The sequence below is a fragment of the Notolepis coatsorum genome (assembly GCF_963971535.1).
Source record: "Notolepis coatsorum genome assembly, chromosome: 1".
NCBI classification, from domain to species: domain Eukaryota; kingdom Metazoa; phylum Chordata; class Actinopteri; order Aulopiformes; family Paralepididae; genus Notolepis; species Notolepis coatsorum.
The window spans coordinates 322814018-322836059 of record NC_140165.1 but is presented as its reverse complement, the minus strand read 5'-3'; the positions used below and the strand labels follow the sequence as shown (position 1 = coordinate 322836059).

The following is a 22042-nucleotide window of genomic DNA, read 5'->3' as shown; positions in this document are numbered from 1 at the left end:
GATCTCCTAAAGCGGAGGAGGAGGAGGAAGGAGGGGCACTACCGGGTTCGTAGTCTCGCGTGATCTCCTAAAGCGGAGGAGGAGGACTACCGGGTTCGTAGTCTCGCGTGATCTCCTAAAGCGGAGGAGGAGGAGGAGGAGGAGGACGAACAATAGGGTATATCTGCAGAGCCGCAAGCCCAACGTCTGGGCGGGGCTTCGGGCCTTGTACTCTGTGTGACTGTGCGTGGGCGGGGCGTGGGGCGGGGCCGCGGCTCTGCAGATATACCCTCCTCAGGAAGGAGGGGGCCCCTGCGTCTTGTCCTGAGAGAGCGGAAACCCCGTAGCGCGGCGCCATTCTGAAACACCAACATTATCCAAAATGGCCGGAGCTGACGGAGACGACTCGCTGTACCCCATCGCCGTGCTCATCGACGAGCTGCGGAACGAGGACGTGCAGGTGAGACACGGGCTCCGTATCTTATCTGACATTATGTGTTTAAATGGGGTCGCGTTGAGATGTGTTAGATAGCTGACTAGCTGGCAGCGCTACTGTCCGCCCGGGGCCCTAATGGAGGCTCAGCCCTGTGTGTCAGACTGACTTAACTAACTAACTACTGTATATTATTTATATTCATATCATATGTCACAAATGTAACAGTACTATATACCTGTATGTCATGTATGTCCCTATGTCATAACTGTCATGATGTCCTGTATGTTATGATGAATTGAAAATGGGGGACCCTGATGTAAACAAGACGAAAGTCTTTCTCTGGTCTGCATCCCCTTAACAATTGTATGTATTGAGCTGTACTGTACCCATTCTGCAATCTGTTAATAAAGTTTTCAATCATTCACCCGTTTATTGTGATGATGATGACAAACTGACGTTAGCTTAGCTTCTACGTTCACCGGGTCATTATTAGCCTAGAAGACTTTAGTGGATCGTGCATCTTTGCTGCCATTATTATTATTATTATTATTATTATTATTATTATTAGGTTTAAGTGGAAAAGCGTTGTTCTTGTTTTGATATAATGCTTCCAAACAAACTGACGGCAGCCTTTCTGTCTCCAGCTACGACTGAACAGCATCAAGAAGCTGTCCACCATCGCCTTGGCCCTGGGTGTGGAGCGGACCCGCACCGAGCTGCTGCCCTTCCTCACAGGTAACCCCAACCCTGTCACACAGCAACCCTGTCACCACCTTCTGTCACAGCAACCCTGTCACCACCTTCTGTCACAGCAACCCTGTCAGTCACACAGCAACCCTGTCACCACCTTCTGTCACAGCAACCCTGTCACCCCAACCCTGTCACCACCCTCTGTCACCAGCTTCTGTCACAGCAACCCTGTCACCACCTTCTGTCACAGCAACCCTGTCACCACCCTCTGTCACACAGCAACCCTGTCACCACCTTCTGTCACACAGCAACCCTGTCACCACCTTCTGTCACACAGCAACCCTGTCACCACCTTCTGTCACAGCAACCCTGTCACCACCTTCTGTCACAGCAACCCTGTCACCACCTTCTGTCACACAGCAACCCTGTCACCACCTTCTGTCACACAGCAACCCTGTCACCACCTTCTGTCACAGCAACCCTGTCACCACCTTCTGTCACAGCAACCCTGTCACCACCTGTCACCCCAACCCTGTCACCACCTTCTGTCACAGCAACCCTGTCACCACCTTCTGTCACAGCAACCCTGTCACCACCTTCTGTCACAGCAACCCTGTCACCACCTGTCACCCCAACCCTGTCACCACCTTCTGTCACACAGCAACCCTGTCACCACCTTCTGTCACACAGCAACCCTGTCACCACCTTCTGTCACACAGCAACCCTGTCACCACCTTCTGTCACACAGCAACCTAGCCCCTTTCGTGACTTTCGGTTTGCAAGCCTGTGGCTTTTGTGACCGGAGTCACTTGCCCACCCGCCCCGATCACCCAGTAGCGAAACGACCAAGCGTCGTCAAGGGGCTCGCGGTGTGTCAAGAATACATCAGATCTGAATTTCAAAGATACCCAGCGTACAATATGGGTCTAACACAGCTTCACGATGGGGTCTGGAAGCTCGGAGTTGCTAATAAACAGTTTAAAACATTGTTACTCGACGAGTGGTATTTACAGACCGAACGTCCATCTCCGCCGTTGGTGTCACAGCGCATGCGCACCATGCCGCGTTCACGTTACTGGGAAGAAGCGGAAGAACCAGAGGACATCTCGTTGCTACAACTAGGAAGCCTTCACGCTTTGACTCTATATATATCTATGGATGAAACGCCCACATCCATACTTCCGCAATTCGTGACGCGAAGTGGGAGATATGGGGTCTATAAAAGAATCCCATATGTCCTAGTAGGAATTACCACTAGGAGGCTGACGTGAATGGTTTTTCCCAGTCGGAAACTGGTTCTTCCGCTTCTTCCCAGTAACGTGAACGCGGCATGGTGCGCATGCGCTGTGACACCAACGGCGGAGATGGACGTTCGGTCTGTAAATACCATTCGTCGAGTAACAATGTTTTAAACTGTTTATTAGCAACTCCGAGCTTCCAGACCCCATCGTGAAGCTGTGTTAGACCCATATTGTACGCTGGGTATCTTTGAAATTCAGATCTGATGTATTCTTGACACACCGCGAGCCCCTTGACGACGCTTGGTCGTTTCGCTACTGGGTGATCGGGGCGGGTGGGCAAGTGACTCCGGTCACAAAAGCCACAGGCTTGCAAACCGAAAGTCACGAAAGGGGCTAACAGCAACCCTGTCACCACCTTCTGTCACAGCAACCCTGTCACCACCTTCTGTCACAGCAACCCTGTCACCACCTTCTGTCACACAGCAACCCTGTCACCACCTTCTGTCACACAGCAACCCTGTCACCACCTTCTGTCACAGCAACCCTGTCACCACCTTCTGTCACAGCAACCCTGTCACCACCTTCTGTCACACAGCAACCCTGTCACCACCTTCTGTCACAGCAACCCTGTCACCACCTTCTGACACAGCAACCCTGTCACCACCTTCTGTCACAGCAACCCTGTCACCACCTTCTGTCACAGCAACCCTGTCACCACCTTCTGTCACAGCAACCCTGTCACCACCTTCTGACACAGCAACCCTGTCACCACCTTCTGACACAGAGGATAGTCTGTAGACGATGCAGAATATTATTTGAGTGCTGCTGTTTACTATGGTTCTGGTCAATGATACTATGGGTCCGGACCGGTCAAGGCCTAACAAAAATAATAGTTGGTTTCAGGTTGCCGACCGACCCTGCCGATTTAGGTGCGACCCAATATATTTTATGAGTTTTTAAAAAAAATTATAAAAAAAAAAAAAAAAAATCAGATTTTTTTTTTTTTTTTTTTTAAGAATAAAGTTTCATAGAAATCTTAGTCAAACATTTAGTATTATGGATATTAAACATGCTGGCAGAGTACATGCATCCATGTTGTTGTGAACATTTTAATTAAATAAAGAAATTCCCTATCCATAGTCGCCATGGGAAAGAATAAAATAAAAAAATAAAATAAAATAAATTCCCTACCTACCCATGGCCAAACTGACAACCAACCTGAAACCAACTATTATTTTTGTTAGGCCCAATGATAAATTCTGTCACAGCACTAGTTTTCTGGTTTGTTGTCTTGCCTGCTTGCTTGGATTAATGACTTGTCTTCCTCCTTTGCGCTCTAGACACCATCTATGATGAAGATGAGGTGCTGCTGGCCTTGGCAGAGCAGCTGGGCAACTTCACCATGCTGGTGGGGGGGCCGGAGTACGTCCACTGTCTCCTGGTGAGTTAGGGTTAGGGTTAACTTCACCATGCTGGTGGGGGGGCCGGAGTACGTCCACTGTCTCCTGGTGAGTTAGGGTTAGGGTTAACTTCACCATGCTGGTGGGGGGGCCGGAGTACGTCCACTGTCTCCTGGTGAGTTAGGGTTAGGGTTAACTTCACCATGCTGGTGGGGGGGCCGGAGTACGTCCACTGTCTCCTGGTGAGTTAGGGTTAGGGTTAACTTCACCATGCTGGTGGGCGGGCCGGAGTACGTCCACTGTCTCCTGGTGAGTTAGGGTTAGGGTTAACTTCACCATGCTGGTGGGCGGGCCGGAGTACGTCCACTGTCTCCTGGTGAGTTAGGGTTAGGGTTAACTTCACCATGCTGGTGGGGGGGCCGGAGTACGTCCACTGTCTCCTGGTGAGTTAGGGTTAGGGTTCAGTTTGGAGGTGGGTGAACGACTGAACGTGCCCTTGTGCTTCAGTTTGGAGGTGGGTGAACGTGCCCTTGTGCTTCAGTTTGGAGGTGGGTGAACGTGCCCTTGTGCTTCAGTTTGGAGGTGGGTGAACGTGCCCTTGTGCTTCAGTTTGGAGGTGGGTGAACGTGCCCTGGTGCTTCAGTTTGGAGGTGGGTGAACGTGCCCTGGTGCTTCAGTTTGGAGGTGGGTGAACGTGCCCTGGTGCTTCAGTTTGGAGGTGGGTGAACGTGCCCTGGTGCTTCAGTTTGGAGGTGGGTGAACGTGCCCTGGTGCTTCAGTTTGGAGGTGGGTGAACGTGCCCTGGTGCTTCAGTTTGGAGGTGGGTGAACGTGCCCTGGTGCTTCAGTTTGGAGGTGGGTGAACGTGCCCTGGTGCTTCAGTTTGGAGGTGGGTGAACGTGCCCTTGTGCTTCAGTTTGGAGGTGGGTGAACGTGCCCTGGTGCTTCAGTTTGGAGGTGGGTGAACGTGCCCTTGTGCTTCAGTTTGGAGGTGGGTGAACGTGCCCTGGTGCTTCAGTTTGGAGGTGGGTGAACGTGCCCTGGTGCTTCAGTTTGGAGGTGGGTGAACGTGCCCTGGTGCTTCAGTTTGGAGGTGGGTGAACGTGCCCTGGTGCTTCAGTTTGGAGGTGGGTGAACGTGCCCTGGTGCTTCAGTTTGGAGGTGGGTGAACGTGCCCTGGTGCTTTAGTCTGGAGGTGGGTGAACGTGCCCTTGTGCTTCAGTTTGAGTGACCAAGGAAGCAGCCCTAGAATGACGACAAGCAAGCAGCTCACACGTCTACATGAGGACCACACAGAGCAGCTCACACGTCTACATGAGGACCACACACAGAGCAGCTCACACGTCTACATGAGGACCACACACAGAGCAGCTCACACGTCTACATGAGGACCACACAGAGCAGCTCACACGTCTACATGAGGACCACACACAGAGCAGCTCACACGTCTACATGAGGACCACACACAGAGCAGCTCACACGTCTACATGAGGACCACACACAGAGCAGCTCACACGTCTACATGAGGACCACACAGAGCAGCTCACACATCTACATGAGGACCACACACAGAGCAGCTCACACGTCTACATGAGGACCACACACAGAGCAGCTCACACGTCTACATGAGGACCACACACAGAGCAGCTGCGTATAGTTCTGTCATCACTAGAGACCATTGAACTGTGGAAACGTTTCTGATTAAAGGACTAAAAATTATAATTGTAATGAATTCTAAGGAAATGGATAAATACATTGTTTGTGCTGTAGACTTCAGAACATGCACACAGTGGTGCAGAGACATCATGTTGGCTGGAAGCCCAGAACATTCATTCCCCAACACATTGTTGGCAAGTCGGTCCAATACTTTTATTAGTATCCATCAATACTTTTAGAGTAATAGCCTGATACTGTATTTTCTGTGAGTCGATGCGTGACCGCAGCTGTGTGTGAGAGAGAGAGAGAGAGACGGAGGGAGAGAGAAGGCTTTGCGTAGTGGGCGTGTCAGCTGAATTCTCACCAAAGCATTTCCCATTAGTGATTATTATTAGTGATTATAATTAGTGATTATGCCTAAAGCCAGGACTCACAGTGCAAGCTTTTCACTCGCATTTGTGACAAAAAAATATTTAGGAGCATGAAGATTATAGTAAAGATTATATCAAGCCATGAAGATTATAGTAAAGATTATATCAAGCCGACAGTTCTATGACGTTGGCTGCTAATGTCAACCAAGCTGGTTCCAAAACAGTTAACTGTGTTTGTTTGAAACTACATGTTGTAGAAATGATTGATTACTTGACAACAACGACAATTCTCCTGCAAACAGTGTTCAACTGTGAATAGAAAAGTGTAAAAGCACAGTCTGGTCTGAGAAAAGACTAAACTGTAATGTTAGAAATGAGCTCAGTCTGACGTGAGAAAAGACTCAACTGTGTAATGTTAGTAATGAGCTCAGTCTGGTCTGAACTGATAAAAGACTCAACTGTGTAATGTTAGTGTAACTGAGGGGTTACAAAACCCTGACTGTATTAAAGATTGTGGTAGATTAAACCACTGCTAATTATGTACTTAGTATTACTTGCCAGACAACTAATTATGGCAGACACTCATAATAACACGGCACGGTGACAAAGAAATATCATTGAGGGTATTTATTATTATGCAGCAGATTGTACAGATATGAGAATTAAGGTTGCGCTTGTATGGCGAAGAATATGCATAAGTCAGTCAGTAGCAAAAGTCAGTGGGAATAGAATAATTCCTACGATGGGGTACTAGGCTAACGCCGCCTGGCGTAGGATGGCAATTATAGGGGGAAACGCTGGTACCGCTGGAGACGAGGGGTTTCCTCCCAGAGATGTAAGCTCTGGAGGGAAGAAGAATGTTCGGATACTCAGTCTGTTCAATTGAAGAAGAAGGGGGTTCACGTACAGAATCCAGTCCTTGTAATCCAAATGCTCAGCAACAAAGCAATAACTAATCCAATTGCACGATAGCAATGATGATAGCCAGCTAGCCTCGGTCCATGAGGCCAGCCCGAAGTAGATCCTCACGGTGGTTAAATCCAAACGACAGTGGGTATTAACGATGCTCTTCTCCAAGGGTAGTACGTTCCACAATCACTATAATCCAACCAATACTGGTTCTGCAATCGCCACCGTCGGTTCCAATGTGCACATGTCCAGTAGGTTCTCCGACTAGGCCCTCCTCGTGTACTGGCACCAATGTATTTAGTCCACGCACACTGGCTAAGGTTCCACTAGCTAAACGAACGAACTGCTGGGTAATGCTGCACACGAACGAACTGCTGTTGGCACGATACACAATAAATAACGACTCTTTACTTCACATTAAGCTAAGTCGAACTTGACGTTACTGCATTAAATCTCACGACAGTAGTACACAACTACACATACAGACGCACAAAATGTATTCTGCATTGATTAAGTGATAATCAAAACCCAGCTTAAGCCATTAAACCAATGTAGTGAATCGCGAAGCCAATACGCACACACACAGTCAAACTGGAACGCTTTACCAAACATACACTCCCAGCATTCATATCTCATACGTTCATCTTCCAATCGCTTATCCATAACATAACTTACTTACCGGGCGGTACCCAAACAACGTGTCCCTGAGTCCACATTCATGCACCAATCAAAACGTTAGAAAAACACTCAGTTTCCCGATTCCTCAATCATCCAATGTCTGGAAGTGGGCCCATGGTTAATAAACGGTCCATAACCGCATTCTATAGAAGAATAAGTCTTTATTTATTGTGCTGATTAACACATGCAAGATGAAAGACCCAACGGAACACGCGTGTTGCGTCACCTGCTCAGCTCTGCTCTGACTGAGAGGGAAAGACAGACTGCCCTGCCCTCTGCTGGCGCGGGCTGTGCACTACAGATTTGGCGCACAGTCTGTGACGTCACGGTATTGATAATCAAATCAATACCCTGGTATACCGTCATACCGCCCAAGCCTAGTGGTCTGCGATGTCGCCCCGCGGTGCGGGAGACCGGCGTTCGAGACTCGCTCAGGGCAAGCCAATTCGAACAGGCTACACACAGTCTGGTCTGAGAAAAGGCTAAACTGTGTCATGTTAGTAATGGCGGTTTTACCACGGCATGTTTTGATATTAGCAAACTCAACAAGAGGTGCAACTGGAAGTACATGTTGTAGAAACATGCCACAGAACCTGAACCACACAGAACCTGAACCACACAGAACCTGAACCCTCTCTAACCCCCTCCTCTGCTCCCCCGCAGCCTCCTCTGGAGAGCCTGGCCACCGTGGAGGAGACGGTAGTGCGGGACAAGGCCGTGGAGTCCCTGAGGAAGATCTCCCAGGAGCACTCTCCGGTCGACCTGGAGGTCCACTTCGAGCCCCTGGTGAAGAGGCTGGCCAGCGGCGACTGGTTCACCTCCCGCACCTCCGCCTGCGGCCTCTTCAGCGTCTGCTACCCCCGCGTGTCCAGCACCGTCAAGGCCGAGATCCGCCAGTGAGTAGCTCCATCAGGGCTCACCTTCATCATGTTCACTGCGTGCCGGGCGTATTGCACGAGTTGTCCTGAAGTGATCGCTTAGGCCAAGGACCAGAGAGTGAGGCTGCTGTAACGTCTGGTCTCTAGTCTCTTCAGTTGATGTTAACGTCTCTAGTCTCTAGTCTCTTCAGTTGATGTTAACGTCTCTAGTCTCTAGTCTCTTCAGTTGATGTTAACGTCTCTAGTCTCTCCAGTTGATGTTAACGTCTGGTCTCAAGTCTCTCCAGTTGATGTTAACGTCTGGTCTCTAGTCTCTAGTCTCTTCAGTTGATGTTAACGTCTGGTCTCAAGTCTCTCCAGTTGATGTTAACGTCTCTAGTCTCTCCAGTTGATGTTAACGTCTCTAGTCTCTCCAGTTGATGTTAACGTCTCTAGTCTCTAGTCTCTCCAGTTGATGTTAACGTCTCTAGTCTCTCCAGTTGATGTTAACGTCTCTAGTCTCTCCAGTTGATGTTAACGTCTCTAGTCTCTACAGTTGATGTTAACGTCTCTAGTCTCTCCAGTTGATGTTAACGTCTCTAGTCTCTCCAGTTGATGTTAACGTCTCTAGTCTCTTCAGTTGATGTTAACGTCTCCTCCCTCTCCTCTGCTCCTCCTCTCTCTCCTCTGCTCCTCCTCTCTCTCCTCTGCTCCTCTCCTCTGCTCCTCCTCTCTCTCCTCTGCTCCTCTCTCTCCTCTGCTCCTATCCTCTCTCTCCTCTGCTCCTCTCTCTCTTCTCTCTCCTCTGCTCCTCTCTCCTCCCTCTCCTCTCCTCTCTCCTCTCTCTCCTCCCTCTCCTCTCCCCTCTCTCCTCTCCTCTCTCTCTCCTCCCTCTCCTCTCGCTCCTCTGCTCCTCTCCTCTCTCCTCTCCTCTCTCTCCTCTCTCTCCTCTCTGCTCCTCTCTCTCCTCTCCTCTCCTCTCTCCTCTCCTCTCTCCTCTCCTCTCTCCTCTCCTCTGCTCCTCTCCTCTCTCTCCTCTGCTCCTCTCCTCTCTCTCCTCTCCTCTATCTCCTCTCTGCTCCTCTCTCTCCTCTGCTCCTCTCTCCTCTGCTCCTCTCCTCTCTCTCCTCTCTCTCCTCTCTGCACCTCTCTCTCCTCTCCTCTCTCTCCTCTCCTCTCCTCTCCTCTCCTCTCCTCTCCTCTCCTCTCCTCTCCTCTCCTCTCCTCTCCTCTCCTCTCCTCTCCTCTCCTCTCCTCTGCTCCTCTCCTCTCTGCTCCTCTCCTCCTCCTCTCCTCTTCTCTTCTCTTCTCTTCTCCTTTCTTCTCCTCTTCTCTCCTCTGCTCCTCTCTCCAGACACTTCCGCACCCTGTGCTCAGATGACACTCCCATGGTCCGTCGTGCTGCCGCCTCCAAGCTGGGCGAGTTTGCCAAGGTCTTGGAGCTGGACTACGTCAAGAGTGACATCATCTCCCTCTTCACCGCCCTGGCCTCTGACGAGCAGGTAGGTCACACCGTGCCTCTTGGTTTAGGACAGAGGTCGGCAACCTTTACTATCAAAAGAGATTTTTCCCCCTCCCACAAAATAAAATTGCATACCCAAAGTAATTTGCGTTTGATTTTACTTTATACTTATAGCACACAGTTTGTTGCATTAATGGAATTATAAAGCAACAAAAAGAAAATGTTTGACTTTTTATTGCTGTTTTTACCTGTTATGGGATGCACGATAATTATCGGGCCGATATCAGCAATTATGACGTCATCCTGATAAACCCGATAACGTTATTAATAGCTCCGATAATATATAATACATTTTTTGGTTAAAAGAAATCCGTTGTGGGTGGATTTAGATGAAGGGCGCTTGTTTTTATTATAGCCTCCTCCCGTTTTGCCAGTACTGTGGTATGACTGACAGCGTGTGGTTTAGGAACAGGGAGTTTTACACAAATCCAGCGCTCCCTTTCTTGGCTGTGACGTAGCCACGTTACATTCGGAGGCAGACAGTCGATCTGCCAATTACGTCCCTCCGCTTGCACCCACCTCTTCTTCTTACCACCAATCAGAAGCTCTCGTTCGTTTATTTACCTCCGGATTGTCGGCCATTATTCTACTCGGAGCTATAACGTTAGCTGCTCCCCGCCAGCCACATTGACAAGTACCAGCGCTTATACATTACTGGCAAATGTCTTGTTGCACTTGTGGCAACGAGCGTTGTCCGCATCGACTTTAGTAAAATAGACCCAGACTTTTTTTGAGGAATTTAAATATCGCAAACTAATCTTGTTGGCCGTTTTCTATCTCTCCTCCCTCGGTCTCTCTCTGCCTGCGCGAGCGGGCTGTGCTCTTACACACACTCTCTCACACACACACACACACACGGGTGCTGTCGAGAGCAGAGCTGTCTGTACTCGGCAGCACCTGTGTGTGTGTGTGTGTGTGTGTGTGTGTGTGTGTGTGTGTGAGAGCACAGCCCGCTCGCGCAGGCAGAGAGAGACCCAGGGAGGAGAGATAGAAAACGGCCAACAAGATTAGTTTGCAACGTTTAAATTCCTCAAAAAAAAAAACTCCATAATTTCTCGAGTACCGATAGCAGTACCGATGACGTCGGAGCTTATAAATACTAAAAAAAAAAAAAAAATATTGATTAAAAAAAAAATATATATATACATTTAAAAAAAAAAATTATAATACAATAAATATCGGTTATCGATATCGGTTATCGGCTTGAGGAGCATAAAGTTATCTGTATCGGTGTCAAAAAATCAATATCGTGCATCCCTAAGGAAAACCTCAACACTGGCATCTGTAGACCTACTTTGAAATAAAACCCTGAACTATGCAGCTCTATTTGAGTCTTTCCCTTATTTGTGGAACATTTATAAAATAAAAAGTAGTCTACTTTAAAAAAAACACTACCATGTGTAGACCTACTTTGAAATAAAACTATGCAGCTCTATTTGAGTACTTGCCTTATTTGTGGAAAATCTATCAAATAAAAAGTAAATCTTTTGTTGTTTGCAAATTTCTCGCCACATATCAGGCTACAGGTAAGCTGCATCGTTAGTCGTGAAAGCAAATTAATCTGTCCACGCTGAATTAAACCCTCTATTTTCCTCAGACTTTCCTTTTTTTGGATTTATCCATGTTAGCTTAAAATTAGAGATACAACTTTTTTTTTAAATGTTTTTGGGCCAGGGAGCCGCAGCTGATTGGCCGCAGGTTGCCGACCCCTGCTTTAGGATGCCCCCTGTGGCCCATGAAGAAGTTTAACCCTGTGTGGTCTCCCTCAGGACTCTGTTGTAACTGTTTAACCCCGTGTGCTCTCCCCCAGGACTCTGTTGTAACTGTTTAACCCCGTGTGGTCTCCCTCAGGACTCTGTTGTAACTGTTTAACCCTGTGTGTTCTCCCTCAGGACTCTGTTGTAACTGTTTAACCCCGTGTGCTCTCCCTCAGGACTCTGTTGTAACTGTTTAACCCTGTGTGTTCTCCCTCAGGACTCTGTGCGCCTGCTGGCCGTGGAGGCCTGTGTGAGCATCGCCACCCTGCTGCCCCAGGAGGACCTGGAGACCCTGGTGATGCCCACCCTGCGCCAGGCGGCCGAGGACAAGTCCTGGAGGGTCCGCTACATGGTGGCCGACAAGTTCTCAGAGGTGAGAGTCCTGGAGGGTCCACTACATACAAGCCGTCAGGTTTGGAGCAGATCGGATGGAACTGCTGGGCTACTAGTCGGATAATGTTATGTAGTAGCTGTGTTACTTAACAGGGCTGTACGTTAACTCTTTTTGCACATAGCACTGGTGCTACAGAGGTTGATAGTTTTGTAGCACAGGTATAAAACGTGTTATATTTGTAACAGTCACAAATGTGGGAAAAGTGTATTTATTTCATTTTTTTTCCTAAAGCCCTGGGACTCTTCTCTCAAAAGACTACACTCAAGTTAGGTTGTGCCAAGTCCTCGCGTCAATAAGCACCTTTTTCCGACTCGATGCGCTGAGATTTCTATAAACTCATATTTCACAAACACTTAAAACCACTGGTAAACAAATGTAGTGCTGAAAACATACACTTTGACTGCTGTTTTGACAGGGTTAGGGTATTTAACTCATTGACTGCCACGCTGTTTTCCCATCTCTAATCCCTGGCTGATTCAGACCGTTTTAACGATGTTTGTAGACCCATCGTATATTCTATATTATAGCTATGGAGACATACTATGGCTCATTTGAAAGGCAATATTTATACTCCAACAGGGAATAAACCGTTTATTTCTACATACATCTGTTCCTTTGCAGTCCCAGGCTAAAGAGTTGCCATTTCCCCAAAATCCCAGCAATTTTTCTAGGAAGAGAGATATCGCATCTTTTGTGAATCATGCGCCTGGCTTGGCCCGGCTGTGAGATTTGGAGTTGGACAAGACCCCCCCCCCCCCCCCCCCCCTCATGTATTTGTTTGTAATCCATCAGTGTTTCCCACAGGATTTTGTGAGACTGTGGTGGGTGAACCTCGGCCCCTCTAAGGGGGTCCGGGGGCATGCCCCCCCCCCCCCGTAATAAATCTTTTGTACATTTGAAAGTTAAATGCATCAATCTGGTGCACTTTAAGAGCAAAATAAAGAGGTTAGATCTATGATGAACTTTGTGCTCAAAACACAAAATCGACTAGACTAGTGCTTCCCAATCCTCTCCTCGGAGCACCCCAGCCATTTGATGTATTTGTTAAATTCCACCACCAGCACACCTGATTCATGGTGGTGGAATTTAACAAATACATGGACCGGCCGGGGCGTCTCGAGGAGAGGATTGGGAACCCCTGGACTAGAGCAGACATTTGAGCCATCAGAGAAATGAAGCCAAAGTGGTTGCCTGTGTTGAACTGGTTTATTTTTTAGAAAATAAAAAAATATACTGGATTACTATTACGACTACTACCACTGCCAATACTACTGATACATCCCTACAAACTTTATATTTAAAAAAAATTGTAAAAAAAAAAAAAGTTTATAACTTTTTTGTTTTTGTTCATTATACAACTGTGGCAGGACTAATCAGACTGGCGGGCGCCACAGTAGATAATTAATGGGAAACACTGAATCCATAAATGTACCTCGTCCATGTTGTGCACCAGCGACCGTACATTTGCAAGAAGGAGGCTGGAAGAGCGGCGCTGTGAGGAGCCAGAGCTCTGCGGCCGCTTCTGGGGAGGCGATGTAAACAGACCCGGGGTGCCCGGTGTGCCCGGAGGTCTGACCATGTCGTTTGTGTAAATAAAAGATGTAAATATCCAGTAATCCGACTTGTGAACCAATGTCCAGTAGCTCCCGTCTCGTGTACAAAGGGTCAGCGTGAATATACTGGGCGAATAGACTGAACATGAGTCATGCAAATAATAGTTGATCTGCCGTTCCTGGTGAGACAAAAAGCTGCTGCTTGATCAAGTGGCGCCATCCTAGCAAAAAACTTTACTCAAAGGGTAGGCGAGACTGCCACCTATTGGGATTCACAGTGGTCATCACAGCGTTACCAAATCCATACACGAGGTCCGGGGGCCTGTCTAGTATCTCGCTTCACCATCACTGAAGCGTTAAGATGTCCCACTAAACCCCCCAGAGAGCTGTCGACCTGCTGGGCTGAGTATAATGTAGCATCAGACGGTGATGGCCTGCATATTCCTTTTAATTCCATTTCTAAGATTAGTTAGATCTACCATCATGTGAAAAAAGCTGAAAATCAAGTTTTGATTTCTGACCTGATGTCAGATCTTTGAGTCGGGGGACGGTCTCCTGTCTGGTTCTGCCCCGGACCAGACAACAGCACAGTGGTGGATCTTACAGCTTCTCTCACCTAAACTCTACTGGCTCTTGCTGAGTGGGCCGATGGAAACCTTTCTCTGTACGATCTGTAATAATGACGGATGTCATGTCTCTTCTCCTCCGCAGCTCCAGAAAGCCGTGGGCCCAGAGATCACCAAGAACGACCTGGTGCCGGCCTTCCAGAACCTGCTGAAGGACTGCGAGGCGGAGGTCCGCGCTGCCGCGGCCAACAAGGTCAAAGGTCAGTCACGCTGCCAACGGTTCATATTAATATAAACTGGAACTGGATTCATTCTTCCGGTCTGATTCGCAGGCTCTAAAAGATCAAGTGGATGATTTTATCGATCGAATGTAAATGTTGATTGACGTTGGTTAAGACCCGTGACGCCAGGCCTCACCGACGTATCGATTGAAGCTGTGCAGCCTAATGTCGGCCGTTCCACATTTCCATATTTCACTAACCCTGGATATTGTCCCTTTTCCCCGTCAGAATTCTGCGAGAACCTTCCAGAAGACAGCCGTGAGCAGATCATCATGACTCACATCCTGCCCTGCGTCAAGGTAAACCCCTCACATCCTGCCCTGCGTCTCTGCCCCCCCCCCTGTAGGTCATGTGGTTTCTCCCTTGAAGACTCCTCCCTGTAGGCCTTCTGACAGTCATGTGGTGTCTCCCCCTTGAAGACTCCTCCTCCCTGTAGGCCTTCTGACAGTCATGTGGTGTCTCCCCCTTGAAGACTCCCCCTCCCTGACAGTCATGGGCCCCCCCCCCCCTTGAAGACTCCTCCTCCCTGTAGGTCATGCCCCCCCCCCCTTGAAGACTCCTCCTCCCTGTAGGCCTTCTGACAGTCATGTGGTGTCTCCCCCTTGAAGACTCCTCCTCCCTGACAGTCATGGCCCCCCCCCCCTTGAAGACTCCTCCTCCCTGTAGGTCATGCCCCCCCCCCTCTTGAAGACTCCTCCTCCCTGTAGGCCTTCTGACAGTCATGTGGTGTGTCCCCCTTGAAGACTCCTCCTCCCTGACGGTCATGGGGCCCCCCCCCCCTTGAAGAGGTCTCGAGTCAGTGAGGCAGCAGGTATCGCTGTTACATCACGGCCACCGCAGAGTAGGCTGAATACCGCATCACCGCTGTTTTTTATAATAATAATAATGAAGTACCCTCCTCTCGTTGGGCTTGCGGCTCTGCAGATATACCCTACTCCTCCATCGAGGTTCCAAGCGACGCTATTGGGTACCAGAAAAGTCACATGAAACACTGCAGACCACTGATTGGTCAGAAGAGAGACGCGTCACACGTTGGAGCGTCCTGCAGTTTTTTACTTCCTGAATGTCAGATCATCACAATACGGCTAATAACGTTAGCTTTAACTCCCCGCCGGAGTGGACTACCATCGCTCCTAAGGAGTACTAAACGAGACATAATGATTTTACTGTCTGCAACGAATGTTATAATAAAAGCCCTTCGTTCTATACACTTGTCTGATTGAAAACTTTATTAACAGACCGCAGAATGGGACAACTCAGCACGCTCTGAGCAAAGAAAGGAACTGAGATATGAATAGAGTATTGCTTGCCTTGCTATGGTCCGGTAAATACGCTGATGTTATTGAACGTATAACTATATAATGGTAATGCCACAAAACGAATGCCTTTATTATAAAGTAGTAACTTTATAGTAATAATAATAAGAAAGGGTCGGGGGGGTAACCACCCCTGCCCGCGACACCGAGTGAACGGCGCACGACCAGAGGGGAGACTTCGAATCCGTGTTTCACTTTCAATAACTAATGCGTGCTTGCCGAATCCCAAACAATATTCATGCTGCAAAGTCATCCTCTAAAGATCGACATTTAGACTAGAGGCAGGCTATATGCTATAAAAAGTAGACTACTACTAAAAAAAAAAATGCATTCAAACTTTTTTTTTTTTTTTTTTTTGTGCGTGCGGTAATAACCGCGGCGGTAGGAAATATTTTGCAAATCCGTGCGGTAAGGAAAACATCAATACCGCGGCAGCTCTAGCAGCAGGTTCATGTTCCTGTGTCACTGAATCAGCTGTTTGTGTGTCTGTCTTCTGATCTGTGTGAGCGCTGACCTGCTGACCCGTTATCTATTCCATGGGTTAATATTAGAGTCTGAAGACTTTATGTTGATCACAGTTTGAAGTGTTGACTTACAGACCACTTCTATTCGTTATTAAACTTTATGAGCGACCGTGAACATGAGGACGCATAGACGAGGAGTCTCTTAATTGCACTTCAGCTTTTGGACAGCGGGTGGCACTGTTGTATATAATGTCCCCCTAGCATTGTATGACTGTTAAACTGGCCCCACCTCCCCCTAGCTATCACCCCCAGCACACATTCTGAAGAGCATGAAGTCATTCTGTGATGCATCGCTGCAAATGCGTGCATGTTCTATAAGACCGGTTCGTCTGTTTGATGTTAAAGATCCGGTCTTATTAGCATATATCTACACCTAGTTATTCTAGTTATGCTTAGGCATCCAAACTGCCCCGAGGTTTACATTAAGTCATCTAGTGCTGCCTTTACTGTGATGTGGTCGTAGGCCTGTAGTGCAATGTTTGGGTCCCTAGAGTGCGGTTTCCTGTGTGTGTGTGTGTGTGTGTGTTAAAACAACAAAAAGAAGTGGTTTGATGTAAACAGCGGCGTGGTTTCCGTTGCGCAGGCTCTCGTGCTCATCGTGCATCAACAGGGTATACAGGCGGCTTCCTGATCCGACACATGACCTCAGCCTGCTGGAGAGAAACATCATCTCTCTCCCACCCAGAGAGGAACATACTGTATCTGAATGTGCCCCCTCTCCCACCCAGAGAGGAACATACTGTATCTGAATGTGCCCCCTCTCCCACCCAGAGAGGAACATACTGTATCTGAATGTGCCCTCTCTCCCACCCAGAGAGCAACATACTGTATCTGAATGTGCCCCCTCTCTCCCACCCAGAGAGGAGCATACTGTATCTGAATGTGCCCTCTCTCCCACCCAGAGAGGAACATACTGTATCTGAATGTGCCCCCTCTCTCCCACCCAGAGAGGACCAGACTGTATCTGAATGTGCCCCCTCTCTCCCACCCAGAGAGGAACAGACTGTATCTGAATGTGCCCCCTCTCTCCCACCCAGAGAGGAACAGACTGTATCTGAATGTGCCCTCTCTCCCACCCAGAGAGGAACATACTGTATCTGAATGTGCCCCCTCTCTCCCACCCAGAGAGGAACATACTGTATCTGAATGTGCCCCCTCTCTCCCACCCAGAGAGGAACAGACTGTATCTGAATGTGCCCTCTCTCTCCCACCCAGAGAGGAACAGACTGTATCTGAATGTGCCCTCTCTCCCACCCAGAGAGCAACATACTGTATCTGAATGTGCCCCCTCTCTCACCCAGAGAGGAACAGACTGTATCTGAATGTGCCCTCTCTCTCCCACCCAGAGAGGAACAGACTGTATCTGAATGTGCCCTCTCTCTCCCACCCAGAGAGGAACATACTGTATCTGAATGTGCCCCCTCTCCCACCCAGAGAGGAACAGACTGTATCTGAATGTGCCCTCTCTCTCCCACCCAGAGAGCAACATACTGTATCTGAATGTGCCCCCTCTCCCACCCAGAGAGGAACAGACTGTATCTGAATGTGCCCTCTCTCTCCCACCCAGAGAGGAACATACTGTATCTGAATGTGCCCTCTCTCTCCCACCCAGAGAGCAACATACTGTATCTGAATGTGCCCTCTCTCCCACCCAGAGAGGAACAGACTGTATCTGAATGTGCCCTCTCTCCCACCCAGAGAGCAACATACTGTATCTGAATGTGCCCCCTCTCCCACCCAGAGAGCAACATACTGTATCTGAATGTGCCCCCTCTCCCACCCAGAGAGCAACATACTGTATCTGAATGTGCCCCCTCTCCCACCCAGAGAGCAACATACTGTATCTGAATGTGCCCTCTCTCCCACCCAGAGAGCAACATACTGTATCTGAATGTGCCCTCTCTCCCACCCAGAGAGCAACATACTGTATCTGAATGTGCCCCCTCTCCCACCCAGAGAGCAACATACAGTATCTGAATGTGCCCTCTCTCCCACCCAGAGAGCAACATACTGTATTTGAATGTGCCCCCTCTCTCCCACCCAGAGAGGAACAGACTGTATCTGAATGTGCCCCCTCTCTCCCACCCAGAGAGGAACAGACTGTATCTGAATGTGCCCTCTCTCTCCCACCCAGAGAGGAACAGACTGTATCTGAATGTGCCCCCTCTCTCCCACCCAGAGAGGAACAGACTGTATCTGAATGTGCCCTCTCTCTCACCCAGAGAGGAACATACTGTATCTGAATGTGCCCCCTCTCTCCCACCCAGAGAGGAACAGACTGTATCTGAATGTGCCCCTCTCTCCCACCCAGAGAGGAACATACTGTATCTGAATGTGCCCCTCTCTCCCACCCAGAGAGGAACAGACTGTATCTGAATGTGCCCCCTCTCTCCCACCCAGAGAGGAACAGACTGTATCTGAATGTGCCCCCTCTCTCACCCAGAGAGCAACATACTGTATCTGAATGTGCCCCCTCTCTCCCACCCAGAGAGCAACATACTGTATCTGAATGTGCCCTCTCTCCCACCCAGAGAGCAACATACTGTATCTGAATGTGCCCCCTCTCTCCCACCCAGAGAGCAACATACTGTATCTGAATGTGCCCCCTCTCTCACCCAGAGAGCAACATACTGTATCTGAATGTGCCCTCTCTCCCACCCAGAGAGCAACATACTGTATCTGAATGTGCCCGCTCTCCCACATATTATGCTGTTGCGTCACATTTGAACTTGTCAGTTTTTTTTTCTTTCTTCCGCTCGAGCGCTGAAGTTGTGACACGCGATACGGTTTCATTGTCCGTTTGCTCTCCAGTAAAATGTACTTGTTTAGCTGTTTGCTCTCCAGTAAAATGTACTTGTTTAGCTGTTTGCTCTCCAGTAAAATGTACTTGTTTAGTTGTTTGCTCTCCAGTAAAATGTACTTGTTTAGCTGTTTGCTCTCCAGTAAAATGTACTTGTTTAGCTGTTTGCTCTCCAGTAAAATGTACTTGTTTAGCTGTTTGCTCTCCAGTAAAATGTACTTGTTTAGCTGTTTGCTCTCCAGTAAAATGTACTTGTTCTGCTGTTTGCTCTCCAGTAAAATGTACTTGTTGTGCTGTTTGCTCTCCAGTAAAATGTACTTGTTTAGCTGTTTGCTCTCCAGTAAAATGTACTTGTTTAGCTGTCTGCTCTCCAGTAAAATGTACTTGTTTAGCTGTTTGCTCTCCAGTAAAATGTACTTGTTCTGCTGTTTGCTCTCCAGTAAAATGTACTTGTTTAGCTGTTTGCTCTCCAGTAAAATGTACTTGTTTAGCTGTTTGCTCTCCAGTAAAATGTACTTGTTTAGCTGTCTGCTCCAGTAAAATGTACTTGTTGTGCTGTTTGCTCTCCAGTAAAATGTACTTGTTCTGCTGTTTGCTCTCCAGTAAAATGTACTTGTTTAGTTGTTTGCTCTCCAGTAAAATGTACTTGTTTTGCTGTTTGCTCTCCAGTAAAATGTACTTGTTTTGCGTGTGAAGAATGTTCTGATCTTGGAATATTGTTATTTATTTTCTTCTCTATATGATCCGACGAAGCGTGGCTGTGTGCTCTGACCTCTGACCTCTCCCCAGGAGCTGGTCTCAGACACCAACCAGCACGTGAAGTCGGCCCTGGCCTCCCTAACCCTGTGTGCTCTGACCTCTGACCTCTGCTCTCTCCCCAGGAGCTGGTCTCAGACACCAACCAGCACGTGAAGTCGGCCCTGGCCTCCCTAACCCTGTGTGCTCTGACCTCTGACCTCTGACCTCTCCCCAGGAGCTGGTCTCAGACACCAACCAGCACGTGAAGTCGGCCCTGGCCTCAGTCATCATGGGCCTCTCCACCATCCTGGGCAAAGACAACACTGTGGAGCACCTGCTGCCACTGTTCCTGGCACAGCTGAAGGACGAGGTAACCTTTAACCCTGACCCTAACCCTTAGCTACAGCCAGAAGGACGAGGTGACCTTTAACCCTGACCCTAACCCTGAGCTACAGCCAGAAGGACGAGGTGACCTTTAACCCTGACCCTTAGCTACAGCCAGAAGGACGAGGTAACCTTTAACCCTGACCCTTAGCTACAGCCAGAAGGACGAGGTAACCTTTAACCCTGACCCTTAGCTACAGCCAGAAGGACGAGGTAACCTTTAACCCTGACCCTTAGCTACAGCCAGAAGGACGAAGTGACCTTTAACCCTGACCCTTAGCTACAGCCAGAAGGACGAGGTAACCTTTAACCCTGACCCTTAGCTACAGCCAGAAGGACGAAGGACATGTCACCATGCTTTTACCCTAAGCAGGCTATTTATTTATTGAAAGAGTTTTGCTGTCTCCTGGTGTAAATTAGCTCTTGCTACAACCCTGCATGTTTACATTTAGTATTTTGTACTTGATGTTCATTAACATGTGCTGTCCCTATCAAATAAACTATCAAATCAAACTACTGCTACAAAAGTAAGTCACTTAACTTTAGCTTTTGCCCCTTTTATGCATACAATGCCTATGTTTTGGCTGTGTTGCTCTTCTAGAGAAATAATCCTTTCAGGGTTGCCTATTGAAATACTGTACATAAACATTGTTTATGAGTTTGCATGTCAGGTAGACCATTGATTGACAGTCGATTCTGCCAATTACGTCACACCGCTTGCACTCCGGCTTTCCGGCGCTGCAGCTGGACCCATTGCCCACCTCTGCTGTTGATAACGCTAGCCAAGTTATTATACACACAGATACACAGTGGGCCAGTTACTTTGGTGTAGGGGTGTAACAATGCATCGATCCTAAGGGGACAATTCAACTGCATCGATTTGAAAATGTTAGAATCGATTATCGCAATTTGACACAGTGTTATGTTGTTATCATGTCCGTTACAGTCAACACAACGACATACGCTACTGCATCAACGTTATGATTAACAAAGCAAGGCATTTGTTTTGTTGCATTAACGTTATATTGCTATCGCTAAATCTAGGTGTTCTAAAATCTATTGCTATTGGTAAGACTATAATAAAGGTGCTCCCATAGTCGAGCGGACTGTACTCGGACTGGACTCCACGGCGTTCTGCAGCTCGGAAAACGCTCGCATATCGCAATGGCAGACTTTCAGGAAGTAAACAAGCTAAATGAGAGCTTCCGATTGGTCATTTGCTTTATTTCCCATGAAACCAGTCACGTCACTCTACTGTGATTGGACCGTTGGCTTGAGTGCAATGTGGGACTTGTAGTTTTTTAACGATTCTCAGCGGAGAAATAAAAAACGACTGAGGCTGTAATCTGCACACCGTGCGAGTAATTGATTTTTCAGGTTCGCACACGCATATATTTAGGGCCATATGCGAGCAATATGGTTGCACTGTAGAGCCCTGCAAGGTCCTTGATTTTAGAAAAAAAAAAAAGCCTGGAATTCCTTGAAAAGCAATTTTTTTTAACAAGGTGCTTAAAAAGTCATTGAAATTCAAATCAACCATTCGCATTGAACGTTTTGTTCATCCATGATAAAGTTTTTCTGAATCAAGATATATTTTTTTTAATCTAAGGTGTAACTAATTGTCAAATTGGTTTTAAGCCATAAATATTGGTTGTAATAGTGAATTGTATCCTTTTAAATGCCCTTTTAAAATGAAAAATAGTGCTTGTAAAAGTACTTGAAAGTCATGTCTCTTGTCGGCCGATACATTTCCATAACATCTCCCGTCTCGTGTAGAACCGAGAACGAGACGAGACGTGTTAGAAACCGAGGTATTAGCAGACGTCTGGAGATCTTCTACAACGTCTCCTCCTCCTCCGTCCTATTTAAAGACGCCCCAGTTTCCTCACGGCACACGAGCGACGACACCACCAGGAGGAGCGTGTCTGACGAGCTCGCGGTCCAAAACCCACAGCTTTGACTCGCAAACCGCCCAGATTCTGAGGTGCATC

At 48.1% G+C, this 22042-nt stretch overlaps 1 protein-coding gene across 2 annotated transcripts in view; it reads left to right on the top strand.

Moving 5' to 3' along the window:
* Positions 1-334: 334 nt before the first annotated feature.
* LOC311234503 (serine/threonine-protein phosphatase 2A 65 kDa regulatory subunit A beta isoform-like) overlaps positions 335-22042 on the top strand; it is a 51512-nt gene continuing 29804 nt past the window's right edge. The window contains exons 1-9 of one of the 2 annotated variants that reach the window (XM_084321724.1): positions 335-439; positions 1060-1150; positions 3687-3787; positions 8023-8255; positions 9571-9718; positions 11713-11868; positions 14154-14268; positions 14518-14588; positions 19903-20037. In XM_084321724.1, coding sequence (XP_084177850.1) covers positions 362-439; positions 1060-1150; positions 3687-3787; positions 8023-8255; positions 9571-9718; positions 11713-11868; positions 14154-14268; positions 14518-14588; positions 19903-20037 — 1128 coding nt within the window. In that variant the 5' untranslated portion in view covers positions 335-361. Of the gene's footprint in view, positions 440-1059; positions 1151-3686; positions 3788-4147; positions 4190-8022; positions 8256-9570; positions 9719-11712; positions 11869-14153; positions 14269-14517; positions 14589-19902; positions 20038-22042 lie in introns of those variants that run through there. The other variant, XM_084321725.1, reaches the window with a different exon arrangement.